A 23,186-nucleotide genomic window follows, 5' to 3' on the forward strand; every position below is an offset into this window, starting at 1 on the left:
CAAAATTAAATTAAATTAAATCGAATTAAAAGAAAATAAAATAAAATAAATTAAATTAAATTAAATCAAATTAAAATAAAATAAAATAAAATAAATTAAAATAAAATAAATCAGATTAAAATAAAATAAAACAAAAATAAATAAAACAAAATTAAATTAAAATTAAATTAAATTAAATAGAGCTAAATTTAATTAAAATAAAATAAAATAGAATAAAACAGAATTAAGGTTAAATTAAATAAAATAAAACTGAATTGAATTAAATCGAAGTAAAGTACAGTAAAATAAAATAAAATAAAGTAAAGTAAGAGGAGAAAAGAGAAGGGAAGGGAAGAGAAAGGAAAAATAGATATATAAATAAATAAATAAAAAAAAAAAAAAAATAAAATAAAAAAAAAAAAAAAAAAAAAAAAAAAAAAAAGAGAGAGAGAAAAGAAGAAAATATAAAAACTCAGATAAAGATGGAAGGAGAAGCAGGACGAAGCTCGGGACTCAGCGTGCGCTGGGTATACTACCGCAATAAAGAGGAGTTGGTGGCAATAGCTCGGGAGCTCGGACTGGAATGCGACGGTCGGGTGGACGACCTACGTAAAAGGCTGTCGGCATATATACAAAGCGGTAAACACTCCGCGGGAATGAGGATGCGCCTAGGCGAAATAGAGGCCCGTTTCCCTAAAGTGACGGATACGCTTCCGGGACCAACAGCGGAAGGCATGGGGGACGCGCCTATCAGAAATCGGAACCTGACCTCCGCAAATTGCAAGAGTTGGAGTCGGCACCGGTGGAAAACTTGAGGCTAAAAGTGCCTGTCGTCGACGAGGCGAGAGTGGCGCCACCTACGCCCAGAACCCCTTCGCGCGATCACATGCCCTTCTTACCACCGGAGAGGCACCCGCCCTGGTGCGTGGCTGAACAGGTGAGGAAGTGGGGTATGAGGTATGACGGCCAAGCGGACCCGTTAGGATTCGTTGAAGTGGTAGAAGAGCGGGCCATAACATACGGCATAGAGTTGGACCGGATGCCGAGAGCGATGAGCGAAATGTTCAGCGACAAGGCGGCGAAGTGGCTTTTAACCAGCGGGTTGAGAGACGCGACCTGGACCGAATTCAAGAGAGAGTTTCTGGACTTTTTCCTGCCACCGCAATATTTCGAGCGTCTAGAGGACCAGATCCGGGCGCGTCATCAGCGACAGGGTGAAAGTTTTAAGGATTACCTACTCGAACTCAGGTTGCTGATACGTCAGGCCAGATACAGCGCGGCGCAAGAGCTACACAGGGTGTACGAGAACGCCGCGCCTGAGTATCGGTTATACGTAAGACGCCACGATTTCACTACGCTGACACAGTTGACCCAGATGGCGACGGAATACGAAAATGTCCAGGGCCAAAGAAGGATTTGGGAGAGGAAGCCCGTGGCGAGCCACTCGAGGGCACCTTGGGCGATGCAGACGGACAATCGGCCCGGAAATCCGTTCCGTGCGCAAACGTCCGAGCAACGAACCGAGCAGCGAGGCTCAGGCCACACTGCGGCAACGGCAACGGCACCAACGGAGGCAGCGCATCGCATGATAGCACAGGATGCCAGCTTCGATTTCGACCCTCGACGGGTCTGCTATCGGTGTGCGCAAGTGGGACATTTCGCCAGAGAATGTCGCGGCGCACAGGTGCTGTTTTGCCGACGATGCGGCAGAAAGGGGAAGAGTACCCAGGAGTGTTGTCTTCAGACGGAAGCGGGAAACGAATAGGGGCGCCGTCCTACGAAGCGGGGTGGCGCCGATTAACACCAAGGGAGAGAGGAGAATACCCGTTAAGGGTAAAAGAAGGAAGGATCGTCGCAACGGTGAAGATCGGGGGCCGGCTCATGACCGCTACGATCGACACCGGGGCCACCCGCAGCTTCATGAGTAAAGAATGCGTGCGCCAGCAGGCAGTTCAAGGAGAGTCAGAGGAAATACGGTCGCGAATACGGTTAGCCGACGGGTCGTCGCTGAACGTAACGCGAACAATGAAGGTGGTCGTAGCCCTCGCGGAAAAAGTAGTGCAAATGACGATGCTCATCATGCCGACTATGTTGGATCACATCATTTTAGGGATGGATTTCCTGCGTGCGGTGGGGGCGACGCTGCGCTGTGGCGAAACGGAACTGACAATGAGGATGGAAGAAACGCCCAAAGAGGACAGTCACGCTGAAAACGGGGAGTCGCTCGATCAACGCTCGAGCTACGCTAATGCGTCATGTTTGGACACGGAGGCGCCAAGCTGGACTCCGCCGTCTAAGAAACGGAAAGCTCGAGCGTATACGGAACCGCAGAGGGCACCGGACATTTGCGCGAGGGCCGACAGGAAGGGAAACGAGCGGCTCGAACGGAGGCTAGGAGAGCACCCCGCGATACAAAATGCGACAGATTCAGAGGAAGAACGCGACGCAAGGCCGGCCCTCGAAGCCGTGGTATGGCCGGAAGATCTGGAGCCTAGCCTAAAGGAGTTCCTTGAAGCCGAGCTGGCACTCTTCGAGAAGCTCGAAGGAGTGTCCCACATAGCAGAACACAGCATTAGGATGCGGGACGATAAACCTCTCAAACAGAGATACTATCCAAAGAATCCTGCAATGCAGAAAATAATCAACGAGCAGGTTGACGAACTGCTCAGGGTGGGAGCTATCGAGCCATCGAGGAGTCCGCACAGTGCGCCCATAGTTTTGGTCAAGAAGAAGACTGGAGAGTGGCGCATGTGTGTGGATTACCGGCAGCTCAACGCTCACTCGATTCCCGACGCCTATCCTGTTCCTAGGATTAATCACATCCTGGAGAGATTGCGGCAAGCCCGGTTCATATCTACACTCGATCTCAAAAGCGGTTATTGGCAGATCCCGATGGCGGCGGACAGCAGGGAATACACGGCCTTCACGGTCCCGGGGAGAGGGTTGTTCCAGTGGCGGGTAATGCCCTTCGGACTGCATTCGGCGGGGGCAACCTTCCAGAGAGCGTTGGATACGGTGATCGGACCCGAGATGGAGCCTCACGCGTTCGCATACCTGGACGATATAGTGGTGATCGGAGCCTCGAAAGAAGAACATACGGCCAATTTGAGGGAGGTTTTCCGGCGACTAAGAGCAGCCAACCTCAAGGTAAATAGAAAAAAATGCAGTTTTTTCCGAGAAAAGTTGGCGTATCTAGGCCACGTCATTAGTGGCGAAGGAATCTGCACCGACCCCGCGAAAGTCGAAGCAATTCGAGAATTCCCAACGCCGAAGAACCTGAAGGAGCTACGACAATGCTTGGGAATGGCCTCTTGGTACAGGCGATTTGTGCCGAGCTTCGCTTCATTGGTCCAACCAATGACCAAGTTGCTCAAGAAAGGGCAGAAATGGGTCTGGACCAAGGAACAAGAAGATGCGCTGCAGAAGTTGAAGGAGAGCCTGACGACAGCACCAGTCTTGGCATGCCCCGACTTCTCGGAAAAATTCGTGCTGCAAACCGACGCCAGCGACTGTGGGCTGGGCGCAGTACTAACTCAAGAAATCGAGAGTCGAGAACGAGTCATAGCCTACGCCAGCCGAAGACTGACGAAAACGGAGGCGAACTATTCGGCCACGGAGAAAGAGTGCCTCGCGATCGTTTGGGCAATCAGGAAGATGCGCTGCTATCTAGAAGGCTACAGGTTCGACGTGGTAACAGACCACCTGGCGTTGAAATGGCTGAACTCGATAGAGAGCCCCACGGGCAGGATCGCCCGATGGGCGTTGGAACTACAGCAGTTCCAGTTCGATGTCCGTTATCGCCGGGGAAGCCTAAACGTGGTGGCCGATGCATTGTCTCGCCAGCCCTTGGAGAGCTGCCAACAAGCGGTGGAGGCTCACTACCCTTGTAAATGGTTGGCAAGGATGCGTGAGAACATCGCTAGCAACCCCGAGAAGTTTAGAGATTACGTGGAGGAGAATGGACACTTGTACCGCAACCTGGGGCATCGGACGGACGACGAGGATTACATCCCCTGGAAGCTATGCGTCCCGGAAGGCCAAAGGAACCGAGTACTCCAGGAGTGCCACGACGCCCCCACGGCTGGACACCAAGGTGTGAGAAAGACGGTGACAAGATTAGCACAGCGATACTATTGGCCAGGTATGTCCCGAGACGCCGCTCGCTACGTGAAGCGCTGCGTCACGTGCCAGAAATTCAAGGGCGTACAACAAAAGCCGGCCGGACAGATGCTGACCAGACAGGTAGCGGAGCCGATGGCGGTCCTGTGCGCGGACTTCGTGGGACCGTTGCCTCGATCCAAGCATGGGAACACAATGCTATTGGTGTTCCACGACGCTTTCGCTAAATGGGTGGAGCTGGTGCCGTTGAGAAAGGCCACTACAGCACATCTGCAGTCGGCGTTCAGGGAACGAATACTCGGCAGATTTGGAGTGCCTAGGATATTCGTCTGCGACAATGGCGTTCAATTTACGAGTAGGAGCTTCAAGACGTTCATGGAGTCCCTGGGGGTGACACTCCAACATACAGCGCCGTACTCGCCACAGGAGAATCCGACGGAGAGGGCTAACCGTACGATTAAAACGATGATCGCACAATACGTCCAGGGTCACCAGAGCTCATGGGATGAGCTACTGCCAGAAATAACACTGGCTATCAACTCCAGCGTGGCGGATTCTACGGGGTTCAGCCCAGCGTTCCTGATGTTAGGGCGAGAGCCACGCCTGCCAGCTGCCCTATACGACGAGGTAACACCCGGATCGGCGACAGAGGGGCTTCACCCAGATGCTAAAAGGGACAAGATGAGAGAAGTGTTCGCAATCGCCCGCAACAACCTGCAGAGGGCCTCGAGCGACCAAGGGCGCTATTATAACCTACGTAGACGCGAATGGAGGCCGAAGCTAGGTTCATTAGTGCTGTTGAGGCAGCATCAGTTATCCAACGCGGCGGATGGCTTCGCAGCAAAACTGGCGCCGAAGTATGACGGGCCGTACAGGATCGTTGGGTTTGTCTCTCCCAACATCGTGCGCCTCGCCAAACGCGGCGAACGGAAAAGAAGGGTAGCTAATGTCTCCCAGCTCAAGCCCTTCCATCACGACGGCGACGAGAGCGAAGAAGAGCGGGATGAAAGCCGAGGGACCATCGACGTCTCTGACCACTGACGGCAACATACCTCAGTCTAACCACGCCTTTTCCTCACCTCAAACGTGTTGTTCAATTACCCCCAGTAGTATCTCGTAAAAGTTGTGATATTAACCCGTAGTTTTGGGAAGCAATATCCTAAAAGAGTATAACTTAATGCTTCAGCTTTCAGATACAACAACGATGGAGGACGAGACTATCATTATCAGCAGCGAGGACGAGTGGGAGGAAGAAGAGGCGGCCCGCGTCGAAGATGTCAGCGATGCCGACACCGAACCATTCCCGGGTCCGGAGTACCAAAGGCGGGGCGATCCGAGGATGGGCCGGGAATATTATAGGCCTCGTGAGGAGCGACCCCCACCTAAGTACAAACACACGGTCCATCGATCCTCGATCAACATCGCCGAGAGGCTCGATGGATGTGTTATGTTGATGAAGGTGGAGTTTACCACTATCTATGTGGAGATTCCCGAGTCGCGAGGGGCACCGCCGTACGTGGAGGAGCCACAATCCCTCCCGCCGCCGCCAGCGATATCAGGGCCGGAGGAACGTGCCGCCCCCCAGAGCGAAAGCGAGGAAGAGGAGATGCGGGAGACCCAGTCGCCGGAGGAAACGAGGAGGCAGTGGGAAGCGGATTCGTCTGGAGACCGATCCCCGTCCCGGGGACAGGGTAGCCGCCGGGAGTACAGTCCTTTCATCGCACCCCTCGACTCGGAGACTGCAGCGTGGGACGAAGGGCAACGATCCCCGTCATTGTGGACGCGGCGAGGCGAGAGGAGGAAGGCACGAGCCGTACCTTTGGAGTCGGAATGCAGCGACGAGGAGAACGAGTCGAGCCCCCCACTCCGACGCCGGTGCCGGCGAAGTCCGTCGGAGAGCCCGGCCAGAAAGGTTCCGAGGGTCGACCTGGCGGAAGTAGCGGCCGGAGCAAGGCGGGCACGACCCATCAGAAGAGCCGAGCGCAGTACCGGAGCCGGAAGAAGATGAAACCAGACTGCTGGCCGACATGGCTGACATTTTGGACGGGTGGGAGCCAAACCTGTTCGAAATCCTCATGGGGGAGGGCCCCATCCCATGCGAGCCAACACCTACCATCCCAGACAGCTGGCGGGTCCGTCCAGCAGGCGCGACGCTGGACGAGCTCACGATCGAGGCGGTGCAACGGGAGTTGCAGAGGCGGAGGCTGCCCAACAGGAGGACGCGTTTCCGCATATGGATCGAGGGGGCCGCTGTAAACGTGACAGTCGCGCCCTCGGGAAGTGTGACCATCGCTCTGCAAAGTAAGGGGGGGGTGTAAGGCGGCTCGCCGAACCGCCTCACATAACTTCCGAAATTCAAATGGGTCAAGGGACGCGCGCAAGTCGCGGCGATCGGCAATACAACTCTGCCCTTTGCGGCGAAAGTTCGAAGGGCCGACGCCGTGGTGAGTTGCGTTGCCGACGCCGAGGCGGATCGCGGCGGAGGCTTAGAGGCGTTCGGCCGAAAACAAGATAGTCATTAGTTAGCGAACGGCGAATAGAGGCGGGTGAGCGAGATTAGCTAATTAAAGTTTTAAGTGAAAACGAAAGCAAATTAAAATAAGGGCAGGCGAATAGTTTATGAATAGCTATTGTTTTAATGAAATATTGTCAAATGAATAAAATATGAATTGAAAGTCGAACTCGAAGTGCCTTTTAAATATAGTGATTTAAATCGGTTAAATATTAACACACAATAGTGAATCCCTACTCCTCCCCCCCCCCTTGTTTGTTGCGTTTTTAGTAGAAAATCTGTCGCGGCAACGCCCGACTTTAAAAGTAATCAATGTTAACGTAGAGAACGCGGCTATGCCCGTTCGCTGAGAGGCCAAACCCTCGGCATTGTTACCCGTTGTTCCCTATACCCCCCCCCCCCCTCTCCAAAGTCCGGTCACCGCAATTCATAAATTTTCTTGTGGCATCCACCCTGGGCAGACTGACGCTGCCCCAGCTGAAAAATTGGAGCGTTACAATAGTAAATACTAAAATAAGTAATTTAATTTGAATGATTTTTATTTTATTTTATTAATCTAATTTAATTACTACTAGGTGGATCGATCAGCTAATTTATCTAATATATTAACATTGTTTTTTGATGATAAATATTTAAGTAGTTTGAGTGAATTTAGCATATCAATGATAACTCGATAAATAGAGCTCATAGAGAAAAGCCCAAGTTTTAATTGAGTTTCTGTATTTTATTCTGAATATTAATAAAAATAATTTAATTTTAAATCAGGTATTCCATTTTGTTACCCAGTATTATTGCTGGCTGTATAAAATGTACACAATTATCTATTATCCATTAAGTTGAATTTGCATATACTTATGCTAGAAATTGATTCGCTCAAGGGATGTTAAGCAACTGATTGTTTAAATAAAATGATATAATAAATTATTTCATTTAACTAAATTATAGTTTAATGTTACTTGTGATAAGATGCAAAATGGAAAATCGAACTTCTTCAAGCTCTATTTGAACACCAAATAAAAGAGATTTATAAAGCTAATCTGCATTATTCCGATAGTTGCCCAACAATAGACTTAGGTCTACAGCCATTGCACATATTATTGTAGTTTATAGCTTTGCCAATTCAAATTGGCTTTCCATGTTCATGTGGATCTCATTGTATGGCGGGCTATAGCTTCTCGGCTAACTAATTTTCGAGCTTACGCCTCTCCATGTTGGCTAAAGCGACGCGCCTGTGGGACCCAATCAATATGCTCCGCAGACCGCAGTGCAGAGCTCCGAATAGCTCGGAGGCAAAGCCAGCGATAATGTTGCTGTGGTGCGCAAAAACAAGAGCTGCAACGACAACTGGCAACAGCTAGAAAAACCGCAACAGAAGCTGGGACAGCTGGGACAGCCAGGACAGCCAGGACAGCCAGAGGACAGGCAAGACAGTTGGGACGCAGCCAGGACAGCCAGAATGTGTCGCAAAGAAGAGGGGGGAGCGCGGTGCGGAGAGTGTTAGAGGAAGCAATAATTTAATTCTGCATTGCAAATGCAAACAAATTTCGCTGAGCCGCAGAGAAAACTTAAACCGCAACGCGCGACAAAAACGCAGCGGAAGACAACACGAAATCGCACAGCCCGCGGCGGCGCTGGAGAGCGCGACGAACAGGATGCCACGTTGCAAGGAGCTGTGGCAAAAGTGAGCGAGTGTTTATTTTATAGTCGCCACGAAGTTGGCTTCGTCTGCCTGTGCCTCTGCCAGTGCCCGTGCCTGGCTCCCGGCAGCTAACCACCAAACGCTTTGCTCCTGCTGCTTTGCCCGCATCCATCCGTCCACCGACCCCCAACCCCCGACCCCTCCATCGGGCGGTTATTATTGAAGAATTATTACGCGGAGTGGCAACAGAAGTTGCCAATGCAGACGATGCCCCATCCCAGCCCCATCGCCGCCTCCGAGGAACGACTAATAGCGCAAGGCCCCGCGCAATATTCTTGTCGATGCATTTCTGTTTTTTAGATTTATATATTTGCGCATAAAAAGCGAGTGCAAAAGTTTTGCATATTCATGGCGCTTTAAATGTCGTCTCCAGTGTCGACAGCAGCGACGTCTGAAGTGCAACAGCCGCCGCAGTAGCCACAAAGGCAACTAGCAACAACAGCAGAGCTGCTATGCAGACTGCGAATATACTCTGCCAAATGAGAGAAACCTGCCCGCATGATGTGAATATACTTAATTTGGGAATGCTTTATGTAGATTGGAGCAGTATCGACTAAGCTTGATAAGCTTGATAAATTCAATTGGGAAACATCGAAGGTTATTGATGTAGGAGCGTATCATATGATATGATGATATGATATGATATGATATGATATGAAGGTTCCATTAACACTCCGGATTAACAGTCAACGCTACTATTAAAATACAAATTCTATATCAACATAGAGACTCTTTCATTTTTAAGTAACCCCTAAAATCGGGGGCCCCCAGGAACTGTCTATTTACATGCTTGATAATCCGGTATTAGGCATCTTCTATTATATCTGGGCGGTAGATTAGCCTACATAGGCACAAATTTAAATTAAATTTCCACAGCTTATTCCTAACTATTTCCATAGCTTATACCTAAATGAATCGTATCATGACCAGGAAGTAATAAACGAAGCACTGACTAACCGAGCTCTGTAAAACAATAATATCAGTGACAGTAAATTTTCCGATATTATGATCGAATTCATTAAATATATCGGTTCAATGATCCATATCCATAAAAATATACACTAACTGTTCAATAGAAAAACGTAAAATTCTACATTTTAATGTTTATTATAAATTGAACCCATTCAAAATGGGGAATGTTTAGTTCATGCTCATCATTTACAGTACTTTGTATCATTACAATAGCTTCCTTCTCTTTTAACTATCTTAAAGTTCATTTGGTTTCTGTCTTCTAATGAATCCTATAAAAAATCCATAATCCAAATAATCCATCAAAATTTTGATCTGAGTCCCTACAGAGCAGCCTATCACTAGAGCTGTTAAATCTATAGAGCAATCGATAATATCGACTGTTGAAACCATCGATGATAGATAGATAGATCGATTTAGTGCTCTCAGCTCCACAATACACCTACTTAAAAAAAAAAATCATTAAAATAAATGCTAATTTAATGTAATGAGCGCCAAATTAAGATGTTAAAATTAAATCATTTGAATTTGAGGTACATGAATAAGTCAACCTGAAAACACTCTTATTTTTGCTCTCAATTATTTATTTCAAATGAGCTTCGTCACTTAACTTCTGTTAAATTCAGCTCTGACATGAACTAAAAGTGTATTTGAGGTGCAGCTAACCAACGCTAAGAGAACTTTTCAAAAGTTTTTGTGCATATGCCGCAGATGCTGAAAAGAGGCAGATAGAGAGAGCAGGCGAGAGAAAGAGAGAGAGCGCAAGACCCAGTTTGTATGAGTGTTTAAAGGGGGAAGAGAGAGAGAGAGGGAGAAAGAGAGTAAACGAAAAAAAAAATCGTAATAATATCAACTATAAAAGTAGCAACATCAGTTGGCAGCTGTAAGCAAACCTAACGACAGACAGACTGGAGGACAGACAAATAGACGACCGTCACAGACATATTGTGTCTGCAAAACTTTGTTGACAACAGCAACCACAACAACAACAACAACAACAACGTGGAGATACAACAACAAGGAGAATGGCTGAGCCGAGAATCTAGCGGCTAAAAACCGCGCAATGGAGCGCATGTGGAAACAATGAAATTATTGGTTAAATTTATGTGCTCTCTATGAAGTGAGGCTGCTGCTGCTGCACGGGCTGCGCCCCACGCCCCTACGCTACCACCCAGCCCCCCACGCAATTTGCCTTGTAATTGCCGACATGTCAGCACATTAAACGGCCATAAAACGTTGGCAAAATGGCAAATCAAAGCAACTTGTCCCGCGTCGGCCAACTTTTCTAATTTACGACCGTGGAATGCAACAGTTAAGCGCCTGTGGCCTTTTGAACTCTCGACCCCGGCCACATTTACATGCACACGGACCGACCTCAGCCGCCACGCCCCCAGCTGGGCTGGGCTGGCCTGGACTGAGCTGGGCTGGGCCTGGCTGGGTCTGGCTGGGTCGGTCTACCTGCAGAGTTGCTCTAAAATTTATCATGACACTAATGAGCATGAAATGGGACAAGGTTTATTAAATTTCCTTTTTAAAATGCGCACATGGCAAGTTGCCCAGCGGAAGATGCTCCTCTGCCCTAGCAGCAGCAAGGAATGGCAACAAGTCTCCTGCATATTTTCCCTCTTTCTCTGCTCATCAGCGCAAGCGGGCGGCTGCACTGCATCGAGTCGAGTGTTGGCGACATGGAAGTGACGCCATTGCGACTTTCGCACTCTCCTTCGCTACCTATCAGCTGCCTAACTTTGGCCCCGCCCCACCCCCAGCACACACTCCGCTCTGCCCTCGCCACACACATAGACAGACGTCCGAGCAGCTGCTGCCCGGGCAACAGAATGAAAAATGTCCGCAAGTGCGAAAATGAATCTGCCCCATGTTGCAATTTATTATGCCAACATAATAAATATTATATACAGTTGGTGTGTCAGGCACTCACTGACTCCGACGGCCCATAGGAAAGGGGGGAGGGTCGCCTGCGCGTCATAGTCGCCTCGCCTTCGGGTGGCACAATTCGAGGAAGCGCCGCTTTGTAACAGTTTGAGAAATGTTTAAAGCATTGCCACACTCCTGGCCTAATTGTGGCTGAACTAAAGTTGGCTCTCTGCAGCCAATAAGAGAAACGAACGAAACTATTTCCTGCAGATATTTTGTTAAATTTGTTATAAAAGTAAGGTGGCACTACCTGAATGAAATCTTGAAATCCAAGCAGCGATAGACAAAATGTTAGTTAGGGAAGTAAAGTTAGTCCTCGGAATGAAATCAAAATACTTGGGAGGACACCAAGAATGTTCGACTGCTGGTTGAAGAAAATAGAATATGTTAAATTGGATATACATTGCTGCTGAATAGAGGTTCATTTGTTCATATGCAAGGCATTTGCTAAGATTTACTATTAGGAATATAAACTTCTTCTGCTTGATCAAACAATCACAAAACTGCAATTTTAAGCTGATAGATATTGCAGCTAGATATATCAATAAATTAAACTTTTATGCAGAAGTTTATTAAGTTTAGTAACAAGCAATATAAACTATAAAAGATTAAAGATTAAAGCTAAAGATTAAGCTCTGGATTATAAAGTTTTACTGTTGAGCTCGTCAGCTAATAGTGCACACACATCTATGGGGCGAGGCCAATTGAACACTATTTAATTATTTTATATGTATGCAAGACCCAAAATTTTTTCCTGTTTTCATTTATAGCATACTATTTAGGCAATAAATACATATCTATTTGAGTTGCAACATATACACTGAGTTGATTGTAGCTCCAAAGAACACCGGCTTTTATTAAAAATTCTTATATAAATAACTTACGATCATTGTAATTAGAGTATATCCCATCTAATATTCGCATTTCTCTATATGTATATATGTACATACATACATATAACGAGTCGAAGTGAATTGATTATAAATTTCTTAATTATTTTCACGCGCTCGGTACTTTGAAGTTATTAAAACTCAGTTTCGAATCTGAATTAATGATCTTTTGAATGTGTAATACTTTGAAAACCCGACCATATCTATAATATGTATTGACCAACGCGGAAAAAGAAATCACCAACCCATCAGTCTAAGCACTTGGAGTAAATTTAACACATTATATCAACATAGCAGCCCGCCAATGCAAATAGCGGTATACATCTTCGTTAATATAGAGTAATAAGACTAGATGAGAATCATAATTAAGGCTATTTGCCCTCTTCTGGTCCAGTTGAGCCGTGCAGAGAATCTTTCCAATTCCAGCTTCGAATGAGATCTTCCCAATTTGTAGTTAAATAAATTTAATATTGTTGGCCCTTCCACTTACCACTTCTAACCGTGCTGTGGTGCTTGTTTATTTAGAACTTAGCCCCAACCCTTCCGCTCCCTCTTGGGTGTCTGACGATTTTTGGGTACGCACCCATAAATAAATCATTAAAATTGTCAACAGGAATTTATTTGCGTTGCGTTTTCGTTTCATGTAAGTTTCTTGCGGTATCCCAAGCGGAAATGGACTACAGAGTGGGGCTCGGAGTGGCAGTAGCAGTGCCAATGGGAGCGACCAAGGTGATGATCATAAGGACTCAGAAGAGGGGAAGGAGGAGCAAAGGCGAGCTACAGCCTCAGTACATTTTGCTTTTGTCAGAGCATGTCAGAGCTCAAGTTGCTGGCGACGCAGTCTGTCCCAGTGTCATTTCGTATTTGTAGATTTATGCAACAGTATGGGAGAGTGTATATGTGTGTGATTGTAAGTGTGCGTGAATGTGTGTTAATGTAATAGTTTATGCTGTTCTGCTGTCATCTTGGTCGCCCTTGCGGTAGGCAGCTTTGTTGTAGTTGAGATACCCTAACTAAAGGCAGCAAAAATCACATACACATAATAATATTTCGAGTGAATGATGATACAGTAGGGCATTTACCTTTCAGTATTAAAATATTAATGAAATGTATTTGACATTTGCTATCATATCCCTTTTTATTTTCTATGACTTTTTATTAATTATTTTTCATTTGTGGTGTTGTCACTTACATGTATAAATTGCCAACAACAATTGAACTTTTTATATTGCAAATAATTTATTTTCAATTAAAATATATCTCTTAAATAATTTATTATCGCTCAAAACAAATTATGTTAAAATCAAATTATTTTTTCTAGTTTTATTATTTTCTCTCTCGCTCTCTCTGTTATTGCTATTGCACCTCGTCATTTGTATAATTCATAAATTTTTTTAAATTTTCGATTTTTTTACAAAGCTAAAAGTCCAGATAAAAAGTGTTGGGGAAGAGTTTTATTAATTCATATTTTAATTTCTTTATCAAGCTAAAGGTCTGGACAGAAGGTGCCAGAGTAAGAGCTGATTCCTAAACTCAACTTTCCGTCTATTGACTAAATAAAATTAATTAATAATAAATTTACTTTGTCAATTTTACTAAATACATTTGAATATATATTTGTGTTAGTATATATATTTTCATTTAAATACATAGATTATAATTTATAAATATAAAATGTATTTTATTTTATTTTTCGTATATTATCTATTATATTAAATTAAAATAAAATATATAAAAATAAAATAACTTGATCTAAAAATATTTCTGATAGTTCAACAACAATATTATACATATGTATATATAATATAATATGAAATGTTTAATCAATTATGCTGTTGATTATCAAACTATTCTTTGCCATATATTTATTGGGGAACTTTATCTAAATATTCTGGATGAAGATTGCACAATGAATTAGATTAAAGTGTGTGCACATGTGTCTCACCTAGTCAGGCCGATTTGCAGAGACGATATTTCTTGGCTGCGGCTGTTGTTATATAAGCAAATTTATTCGTATGCTGTCGGCACTGCTCCTGCTCCTGCTGCTCCTGCTGCTCCTGCTGCTGTTGTTTGCTTTTCATTTCCGGCCACGTCGACAAATCACAAACAACCAAAAAGGATATTATCTGCAGCAAAACTGTTTCCGTGGCCACACCATCGTCGCTGCGGTGTCCCATCCCCATCTTTTTGGGGCAGGCTCTGTCATGTTTATTTGGATAAATAATTTGCAAAAGATTTTTCGTTTTTCATTGTGTGTTTTCCTAATGGTCTTTTAAGTGGTCTCCAGTCCAGATCAACGAGCGTCTGGCCAGCTCATCTTGGCCAGGCTATCAAGCGTGCCACAGATACCCCTTCGGGCGGTCGAATGTAAATTCTTAGCTCACGTGCGCAAATAGAAGCCCAAACTAATTTCGGGGCTTCAATTTCCAGCACAATTCCAATGCTAATTGGCTGGGCAAATGTTTGTTCCTCTTGTCATCTTGTCCACTTGTCATCATCGTTGACGACTCACTTGAGGCGCTGCTGATTAGGCGCGGCGGTCGTTAGTTAGATTCGAGGCGTGCTGCGGATATGTCTGGAACGGGCAAGAGATTCATTGGCTTCACATTACTGGCCCTCGGCTGCATTTACAGTGCCAGCGCGTCGGCCAATCTGACCGAGTTCCTGGCCCATCGGCAGCGGCGCGGACTTATCTTTCAGAGAAGCGGCTCCATCAAGTTCAGCATAGGGGCCTCGATGCCGATTCCTTTGGGCGATCCCGTGAAATTCCGCTCGGCGGTCCTTTCGTTCTCCCTGCAGGGCGGCACCTACAACATGCCCACGAGTCCGATTTGGCCCTGGGACAAGTGGGAGACCACCTTTGCCCGATCTCTGCAGCAAATGAGGCGCAACATCGAGAGGCACACGGCCAGCGGAGCTCTTCGATACGCGGACGACGCACGACAGCTGGTGTACACGGCCCTAGAGGAGTACATGGGCAGGCGGAACAACGACATGGTTGCGGGCAGGCAATGCCTGTTGCGCTCCATATGCGAGAATGCCCAGGTGCATCATCACGTTGGCATCTTCTCCGAAATACTGAACATTGTGCTGAGGTGAGCAAACAATTCGAACTGTTCCAACCTTTCCTTCTGGCACCATTTACCCCGCCCTACCTCCATCACCTCTCTCCTATCCGTGCAGTCCGGGCAAAGCCGATATAGATAACTGCTATCACGATGCCTTTGCGGCTGGACAGGCGGGTGCTAATTGCCTGGCCGTATTTGAGGCCTGTCCACGTGGCCTCAACTTTCTGGACGAGATGTTGGTTGCGGAGCGCAGCTGAAATTTGATTAATTGGATTTTCGCTACGGATCGATTGATGCATTGGATTGGACAACAATAAAGTTTTGGCACAAATCAAAATGCATGTCTACTGCTTCTTGTTGTTGCGACTGTTGCATAATTTGCGACTCTCTGTCAAAGGCGCTCGCAGTGGGATGTGGCATGTGGTATGTGGCATGCGGCATGCGGAATGCGGCAGGAAACGGCAATAGGGGCGGCTGCACAAGCAAACCTATAGCACACAAAGGCTAAACAAACATAACAGTTTACACGAAGGTTCCTCAAATGAAATTAGCGGTATTTCGGTATTATGGTAAAAACTTTTAGTTACTACTCTACAGAATCTCATATATTTTGTCCATTTCTGGACACAGAAGCAAACCTGATTAGTTTAATTAACATTAGACACACAGACGCGAGGGCGAATTTTAAAATAATTTTACCTCTGTCTGCCAACAGAGCTCGATAAGATCAAAATTCAAACCAAACTAGGAGAACTTGAATATGCGATTCAACTATTGACTTCAAATATTACAATTTAACTTTGTTTACCCACAGTGGATGATCAAAATGGAAATCGGAATTATTATTGGCGAGCTTTTACCTCCCACTTCATTTAATATACATGCATATGTATTTAAATATTTTGATTCGGATACCTTAAACCTTAAACTTAAACTTAAACATTCGTCAAATTGTTCTTTGAATTTTCATTTCAGTTTTCCATTTCACGAATTCGCTGTCCGCATAAACGTCTCTGCCGCTGGATTGTTACCTATTCCTATGCGACATCAGAAGTTCAAATACCGCAAAGTTGCACAACTGCTGCTGCTCTCTCTGTCTCTCTTTCTCCCTCTCTCCTTCTATATATATCTGTGCTTAACTCCCTGTCAACACTGTCCACCCACCGAGCAGCCGCCCCACCGAGCAGCAGCGTTGTTCGCGTTGTCATAATCGCATTTGAATTAGCTGTGCATACAAAACGACGAGCGATAGTCGTACAGGGTGCCCCAACTGCAGCTGGAGGCTGCTGCCTATGCAGAGGCAGTTGTGGGAGCTGCGCTGGAGTGGAGCACCCGTTGCACCCGGGCGATGTTGTCGCTGTTGTTGTCAGCGCGTTAGCCACCTGGCAAGCCTAATGTGGCACTTAAGACGCATTTATTGTCTGTCTTTCAGCTGTCGTAGTTGCACTCGATGTAGTTGTTGTTGCTGCTGCATTTCCATTTAATTGAAGCCATTGTTGACAAATGGCGGTCACACGCTCGCTGCACAGCATTTAGCTCTCAGCAAGCCGCAGCCGCAACCTGATCGGGGGGAGGGCCAGCATTTGAGGGGCGTGGCAGCGAAGTCCGCTTACAGTAGCAAAGAAACTGTGAAACGCATTCCAAATTGTGTTGCATAGTTTGCTCTTTAATTCAAGTTTATTTCAGATTAGACCATAACAGAAACTCAATAATTCACATCCACCGTTAGCTCATCCAAGAAGCTGGCGCCTCTGGGACAACCGTGGAACTGGTGCAGACAGTCGACGCCGGCCAGGCCTGCGGCGTGGGCCTCCTTGTAGTGCTGATCGAGTCGCGCCTTGCCGGGTCTGCAATGGGGAAATGAAGCCTTAGGCAATTGAGATCTTCGATCTACACGACTTACGTTAGCAACAAATTCAGGAGCTCGGCTATGATGCCCACATGGTGATGCACTTGCGCATTCTCGCACATGGCACGGAGCAGGCACTGACGACCACGACCCGGGACGCTGCTCGCGTTGTCCATGTAGTGCTCCAGGGCGGCGTAGGCAAAGAGGCGTGTGTCATCCTCGTGCGATGCGTCCAGCTGCCGTATCTTTTCCTTGAGAGATCGGGAAAACACGGCATCCCATTTGTCCCATGGATAGAGGGGTGCCGAAGGCAAATTGTAGCCTCCCAAGTGCACCGCCATGAACTCGACAAAGCTGCGCCATTTAACCGGATCATCCAGCTGGACGCCAATCACGGGGCCAAGCAATAGGCGAATGGAGCTTCCGCTCAGGTATATCAGCTGATGGCGCTTCTGACGCGCGAGCAAGTAAGCCGTTAAGTTCTGGGCAGGCGCTATCACATCGTAGGAGCAGTGCAGAACTGGCAAGAGGCCAAAGAGCGACAGCAGGCAGATTGTAAAATGCATTGCGAACTGCAAAGACAGTTGTGTGTGGAGTGCACAAAGCGCTGGAAAAATCATCGTCGACAGCTCCGAAACGATCAGAATTTCGAATGCCGCTATGATGAATGATACAAATAAAATCAATATTTGCGTACATAATTAGCAGATGAATTGGGTTATAAATTCTTCACCTTGGCAGCGCGACTCATAACACTTGAATAATTTTCCATAATTTACGCATAATTAATAGTAAATACAATACAAAAACATATCTGCTTTATTCTAATCAGATATAATCAATGCAATAATAATAGTAATAAAATAATAGTTTATTCAATCTTGAAATACCCGCTGCATAAATCGGAGCTGCCAACTTGAATAGAATGACATTTTTGCGTGTTGCAATTGCCAATTGCCTATGAGATTTAATCTATATATTCTAAACACTTTTGCTTAGAAAAATGTATTAATCATAACAGACAACTTTATTTCGGTATTCAAATAGTTCGTTTTTGTTTAATTGTCATTCTTAATATCTGACCAAAATTTAAAGTGCGCGCTCTTTTATCAGCACTGCTGTGCAAGAAATAATAAGATCCACAACATCCTCAAATCAGTGTGACCGCATCCAAATTATGTAAAAATGCCGTACAGTAATTTTAAAATACCAAACTAAATGAATTTCGAATTTAGACATTAGGGCTGCAAATCTATCGCTGGCTTATACCGATCTATCGATGGATATTAAATATCCCGATAGATCGATGGCTTTTTTGCACAATCGATATATTTGTTACTGCTTTGTGACATTTGATTGTAGCACTTAGTGCTGCAAAAAAATCGATATTCCGTAATATCGATATTCACGATATTTTCAGAGAAAAAGATCGATAAAAACGATATATCGAACACTTCTTTTAAATGTTAATTTTCTTGCTTAGAACCTATTATAATATTTATATTAATTATGACTTCTTAATGGATAAAATGGCAACCATTTCAAGATTAAAATAAAAGCAACAGCATCAAACAAAAACAAATTTATTCAACCGAACAAAGTCGTATAACAAATTATTTTTCATTAACTTAAACCTAAAACAGCAATTCATTAAAGCTCAAATTCACTATGCTCCTTAAAATTATATTATAATAATAACAAAAACAATTGCCTCCATGGCAGTTTGAAAAAGAAAAGAAATTAAGACAAAACCCATTGGTTTTTATTTAAAAAAAATAGTTTGTTTACTGTTTCCGGCTTTAATGACGCCCTTCTGGAATTAGCAATCATTCCATCTTTGCCTCATATTTTTTATTTACGAAGTGCAAAATGCTACCGGACTTGGGTGCCAATTCACTCTCTTGCAGCGATGGATGCATGCGTGTTAAGTGATTTTTAAGGCTTGTGGTATTTCCATTTGTTTTGCAGACCTTAAAGCAATTTCTGCACACCGCACAACCATTCTTTCCTTTTTCAAAATATTTCCACACTTCGGATTTTTTGGGGCTCCCACGGTCTTATTTTCTTCATCGGAGTCCACCCTCGCCGCGCCTAAAACACACAAGCTATGATTCCAAGCTTTTCCAATAGGATATATCAATTGTACTTACGTTTTCTTCCCAAAAACTGATCAATTTTTTTTCTTTCTATTGCAATTAAATTAAATCAATCAATTTGTATACAATTTAGCAAAATTAAATAAATGCGCTTCTTACACAGTTAAAACCAACGCCAAGAATAACCATTTTTTCGATATATCGATACTAAGAAAACCATATCGATCTTTTGCCAAAATTCGAAAATATCGATTATAACGATTCCGATCCGATATTTTTGCAGCACTAGTAGCACTAACCAGAGAACACATAGACTAGACAACTAGTGGAAAGCTTTTTGCACGCTTTTTCTGAGGCTTTAACAATCCAGACAGCTTTGGATTCGCTCGGCTCCCTACTTTTAGGTTCGAGATAGCAGTCCCGTTACTTTTAATGTTAACTAACTCTCTTATGACGTCACATTTTCAGATTATGCTTTAATTGAGTGCGTGCCAAATTAAAGCATAATCTGAGATTTTGTTGTTTACAATTAATAAATAATTATAATCAAAAACCAAAAATGGTTCGGTGCTAAGTTGTAAGAACCATTATGGGAGTAAATTTTTTTTTTTTTTTCGTTTCCTTTAGATATTAAGCTGAAGAGGGAATGCCTGGAGCTCTGTGGAAAGTGGCCAAGACAAAATAACTGCCCAAATTGGAAAGTGTGCGAGGCACATTTTGAATCAAAATGCTTGATAGGCAAAGTTCAATGTGGACTTGGTAAGTAAATCTATAAGAGTTAATTTAATAATAATATAACTACAAATTAATTTTGTAGGCCCCTCAAGAAAGCTGCTCCTCAAGCCAGGCGCCGTGCCTACAATTAAAGCCGACCCTGACTGCGCTAATATAAGTCACCATACACAGCGCTCGGCAGATCGTAAGAGGCGGAAACTAGTTAAAGAAATTCTAGCTTATAAAGAAAATTTATGTGAGCCTGAGGTTATTGAAGACGAAGGAACGCATAAAGCTCTTTTAAAGCCAAATAAGAGCATTGCAATCAGCAAATCAGAAGCTGCAAACTGCGTTACGTGATAAGGGCACATGATAGAGTTGCGTAAAAAGGAGTTTGAATTTAAAAACGACTCCAAAAATATGGAAAACAGCCTGAAAATAACATTCATAGAAGCGCAAATAACAAAATTGCAAAATAAAGACCGAAGGCAAAATTGGAATACTGACGACATTGCCAGGTCAATAACATTTTATTCACCCAGTCCAAAGGGATACAGACTGCTCCGCAGGAATAATCTTTCACTTCCTGCATTAAGAACTTTGCAGCATTGGGCTCAAAAAATTTATATATTTATGCCCCGGAATTTTAACGCCAGTTGTAAGAATTTTAAGTGCAACTACCCATATGTCCGAAACTCAAAGGTTATGCGTTTTGAGTTTCGATGAAATGAAAGTGCGCAGTGTTTATGCATACGATAAATCTGCAGACTCTACATTGCCGCCCTCTAACTATGTGCTAGTTGCAATGCTGCGAGGTAAGACTGGACAACAATAACATATTTTATGAAATTTAATCAAAACATTTTTTCAGGTTTAATAGCAAACTGGACCAATGACGGACTAGAAAATTAAAGAAATTTTAAAAACCACTCAAAATATGGGATACACCATAGTGGCTTGGGTGGGACAAACCAGTTACTCTTATCGTCTCTACAAGTGACTTATACGCAGCCATGGTAAGAAATTGATGGAAGAAGAGTTTACGTCTTTGTCGATGTGCCGCATCTAATAAAATTGATTAGAAATCATTTTATAGATTCCGGATTTATAATTAATGGTAAATCCGTTAATGCAGCTATCATATCGGAGCCTTTAAATATTACTGTGGGTGACTTGTCCATAGCCCATCAAATAAACCACAAAAGTTTAACTGCTGCAAGATCAGAAAGGCAAAAGGTTAAGATGGCAACAAAGCTCATTTCAAATACAGTCGCTGCAGCTATTCAAAGGGCAGCAAGCCTTGGGTACTTAACTGGTCATAATTGGGCTGAGTGCTATGAACTTTTTAAAACAGTAAGTTAGAATAATATATTTGTGGAAAAACCTTTTTTTTTTAAATCTCTTTTCTTTCTAGACGGAATGACTGGTTCGATGTTCTCAACGTTCGAGTGCCAAGAGCAGCAGGGAGCGAATGCACGCTTACGGCCTTGCACTTGAGACCCAAAATAATATTTTGGAATGAGCTGCCTTATATTGAACATGCGAGTTGGCAGAAATTCAGCAATTTTGCAATTTCAATAAGGTTTGTGCAATGAAGTATTTCTTTATACTGACAAGAATAGACCCGATTTTATATTATAGGTATCCTTAAAACTAACAACGACTTAAATGATAAAATAACATTCTTATTGACATACCGCCTCAACCAAGATGTATTAGAGAGCTTCTTTGGTATTATAAGAGCCAGAGGTGGACCATCCCGATCGCCAGGAATTTAAATATAGACTTCGGTCATATTTGTTGGGTCGAAATTTTGGCGTGCTCTCCAACAATGCAAATGTGCCGCCAGACGACACACCGCACTTAGAATCAGCAAGTCCTTCTATGACAGCTATTAATATTAAAATACTTGTACTAAAATTTCTGATAAAATTCTTTTTTCTTTACAGAACTTATACTTTCACATTTTAGATGTGCAACGAAGCCAGCGCCTACAGATGACGAGGAAGATCTACCAGAATTTGAATACGATGCCTTGGAAAATATGGCTGGATATATTTGTCACCGCCTAAAGATGTCAGAGCAGAATGATGACCTGGGTCGACCTGGGTCGACCTGGGTCGACCAAGTCAGTGAAGGAGGGCTTTGCAAACCATCACAGGAAATTATGAATTGTAATAAGAGTTTAGAATTAATTTTCCGTAATTTAAATGGTGATAGCTTGCTTATCACAGAAAATTATTTAGAAAACATATTGAATAGGCAAGTCATGTTAATATTAATATCAAAGTTAAGCAATTATTAGAAGTAGAATGTATTTCACAATAAGGAAAGTAAATAGATTCATTTTCAGATGTACTTATAAGTCTAGTTATAATAAGTATAATAAAACTGTAAATGAATTAAATAATTAAAAACACAGAATACTTATTAATACCATTTAAATAAGTATTTTACGGCGAAAGTATGTGTGGTCAAGGGATTGCGTGATCAACAACTGCCTAGAAAACGACTTAAAATATAAAAATTATCAAAATTTTTTATTTTCCGATTCGTTAATCTATATAGAACATGTGGTTAGCCGCCCAGCACGTTTTATTTAGTCTACTAGTTTTAAGACAAATAACAGTGTCAAAATTGATTAATGTTCATACAAATATTCTATTTGGAATATAAACTTCTTCTGCTTTATAGTTAAAAAGTATTAAAGTCCTTAGATCAAACAATCACAAAACTGGAATTTTAAGCTAATAGATATTGCAACTAGATATATGAATATATTATAATTTAAAGAGAAGTTTAGTAACAAGCAATTTAGATTAGAAAAGGCTAAAGATGAAGCTCTGGATTATTAAGTCTTACTGTTGAGCTCGTCAGCTACACACATTTATGGAGCGAGGCCAATTGAACACCATTTATTTATTAATTTTATATGTATACAAGACTCAACATTTTTACCTGTTTTCATATATAGTATAATATTTATACGATAAATACATTGTGTCTAACACTAAATACATATCTATTTAAGTTACAACGTATATACTGAACTGATTGTAGCTCCAAAGAACACTGGCTTTTGTTAAAAATTCTAATGTACGACCATTGTAATTAGAGTATAGAGCCCATCTATTATTCGCATTTCTCTATATTCGTTCGTTAGGAATGGTCGTACACTCTCTTTGCGTACTTAAACAATATAAAAGCTCACTTTTGTAAAGGACAAACTGAACAATCCAAATATGCCAGTCCAGACAATAACTAATCAATAATATTCGCCTAGAAAGGGAATAACTCTTAATTATAAGTATTTTATTTAGATATACTTACATATATACGTATGTATATGCATGCCGTAG

The 23,186-nt window shown here is 43.5% G+C and overlaps 2 protein-coding genes and 1 long non-coding RNA gene across 10 annotated transcripts; 2 read left to right on the plus strand and 1 right to left on the minus strand.

Moving 5' to 3' along the window:
• The first annotated feature begins 14,628 nt into the window (after positions 1 to 14,628).
• LOC149269456 (uncharacterized) lies at positions 14,629 to 16,922 on the plus strand. Of its 2 annotated transcripts, none has more exons than XM_089467650.1 (2): positions 14,629 to 15,195; positions 16,855 to 16,922. In XM_089467650.1, the coding sequence occupies exons 1-2, from the start codon at positions 14,672 to 14,674 to the stop codon at positions 16,895 to 16,897; spliced, it is 567 nt and encodes a 188-aa protein (XP_089323776.1). In that variant the 5' UTR covers positions 14,629 to 14,671; the 3' UTR covers positions 16,898 to 16,922. The 2 variants fall into 2 exon arrangements, with proteins under 2 accessions (XP_089323776.1, XP_089323775.1); XM_089467649.1 differs by lacking the exon at positions 16,855 to 16,922 and adding an exon at positions 15,284 to 16,824 and having other exon boundaries at positions 14,632 to 15,195.
• Positions 16,827 to 18,116, minus strand: LOC108620562 (uncharacterized). Its single transcript, XM_089467648.1, has 4 exons — positions 17,908 to 18,116; positions 17,751 to 17,772; positions 17,072 to 17,675; positions 16,827 to 17,015 (listed from the first exon to the last, which is right to left on the minus strand). Exons 1-4 carry the CDS (start codon positions 17,947 to 17,949, stop codon positions 16,874 to 16,876), a joined length of 810 nt encoding a protein of 269 aa, XP_089323774.1. The 5' UTR covers positions 17,950 to 18,116; the 3' UTR covers positions 16,827 to 16,873.
• Positions 18,117 to 19,385: 1,269 nt separating this feature from the next.
• Positions 19,386 to 22,786, plus strand: LOC149269457 (uncharacterized). 7 transcript variants are annotated; one of them, XR_016269783.1, is made up of 8 exons: positions 19,386 to 19,517; positions 19,741 to 19,872; positions 19,931 to 20,642; positions 20,699 to 20,843; positions 20,910 to 21,180; positions 21,242 to 21,409; positions 21,469 to 21,703; positions 21,777 to 22,785. It is a non-coding gene; the product is annotated as an uncharacterized LOC149269457 (long non-coding RNA). The 7 variants fall into 7 exon arrangements; XR_016269784.1 differs by having other exon boundaries at positions 20,924 to 21,180; positions 21,469 to 21,699; XR_016269779.1 differs by having other exon boundaries at positions 21,469 to 21,699; positions 21,777 to 22,784.
• Positions 22,787 to 23,186: the final 400 nt, after the last annotated feature.

The sequence above is a fragment of the Drosophila arizonae genome, chromosome 4, assembly GCF_054131065.1.
Source record: "Drosophila arizonae isolate 15081-1271.41 chromosome 4, UAZ_ARI_1.0, whole genome shotgun sequence".
Classification (NCBI taxonomy): Eukaryota; Metazoa; Arthropoda; class Insecta; order Diptera; family Drosophilidae; genus Drosophila; species Drosophila arizonae.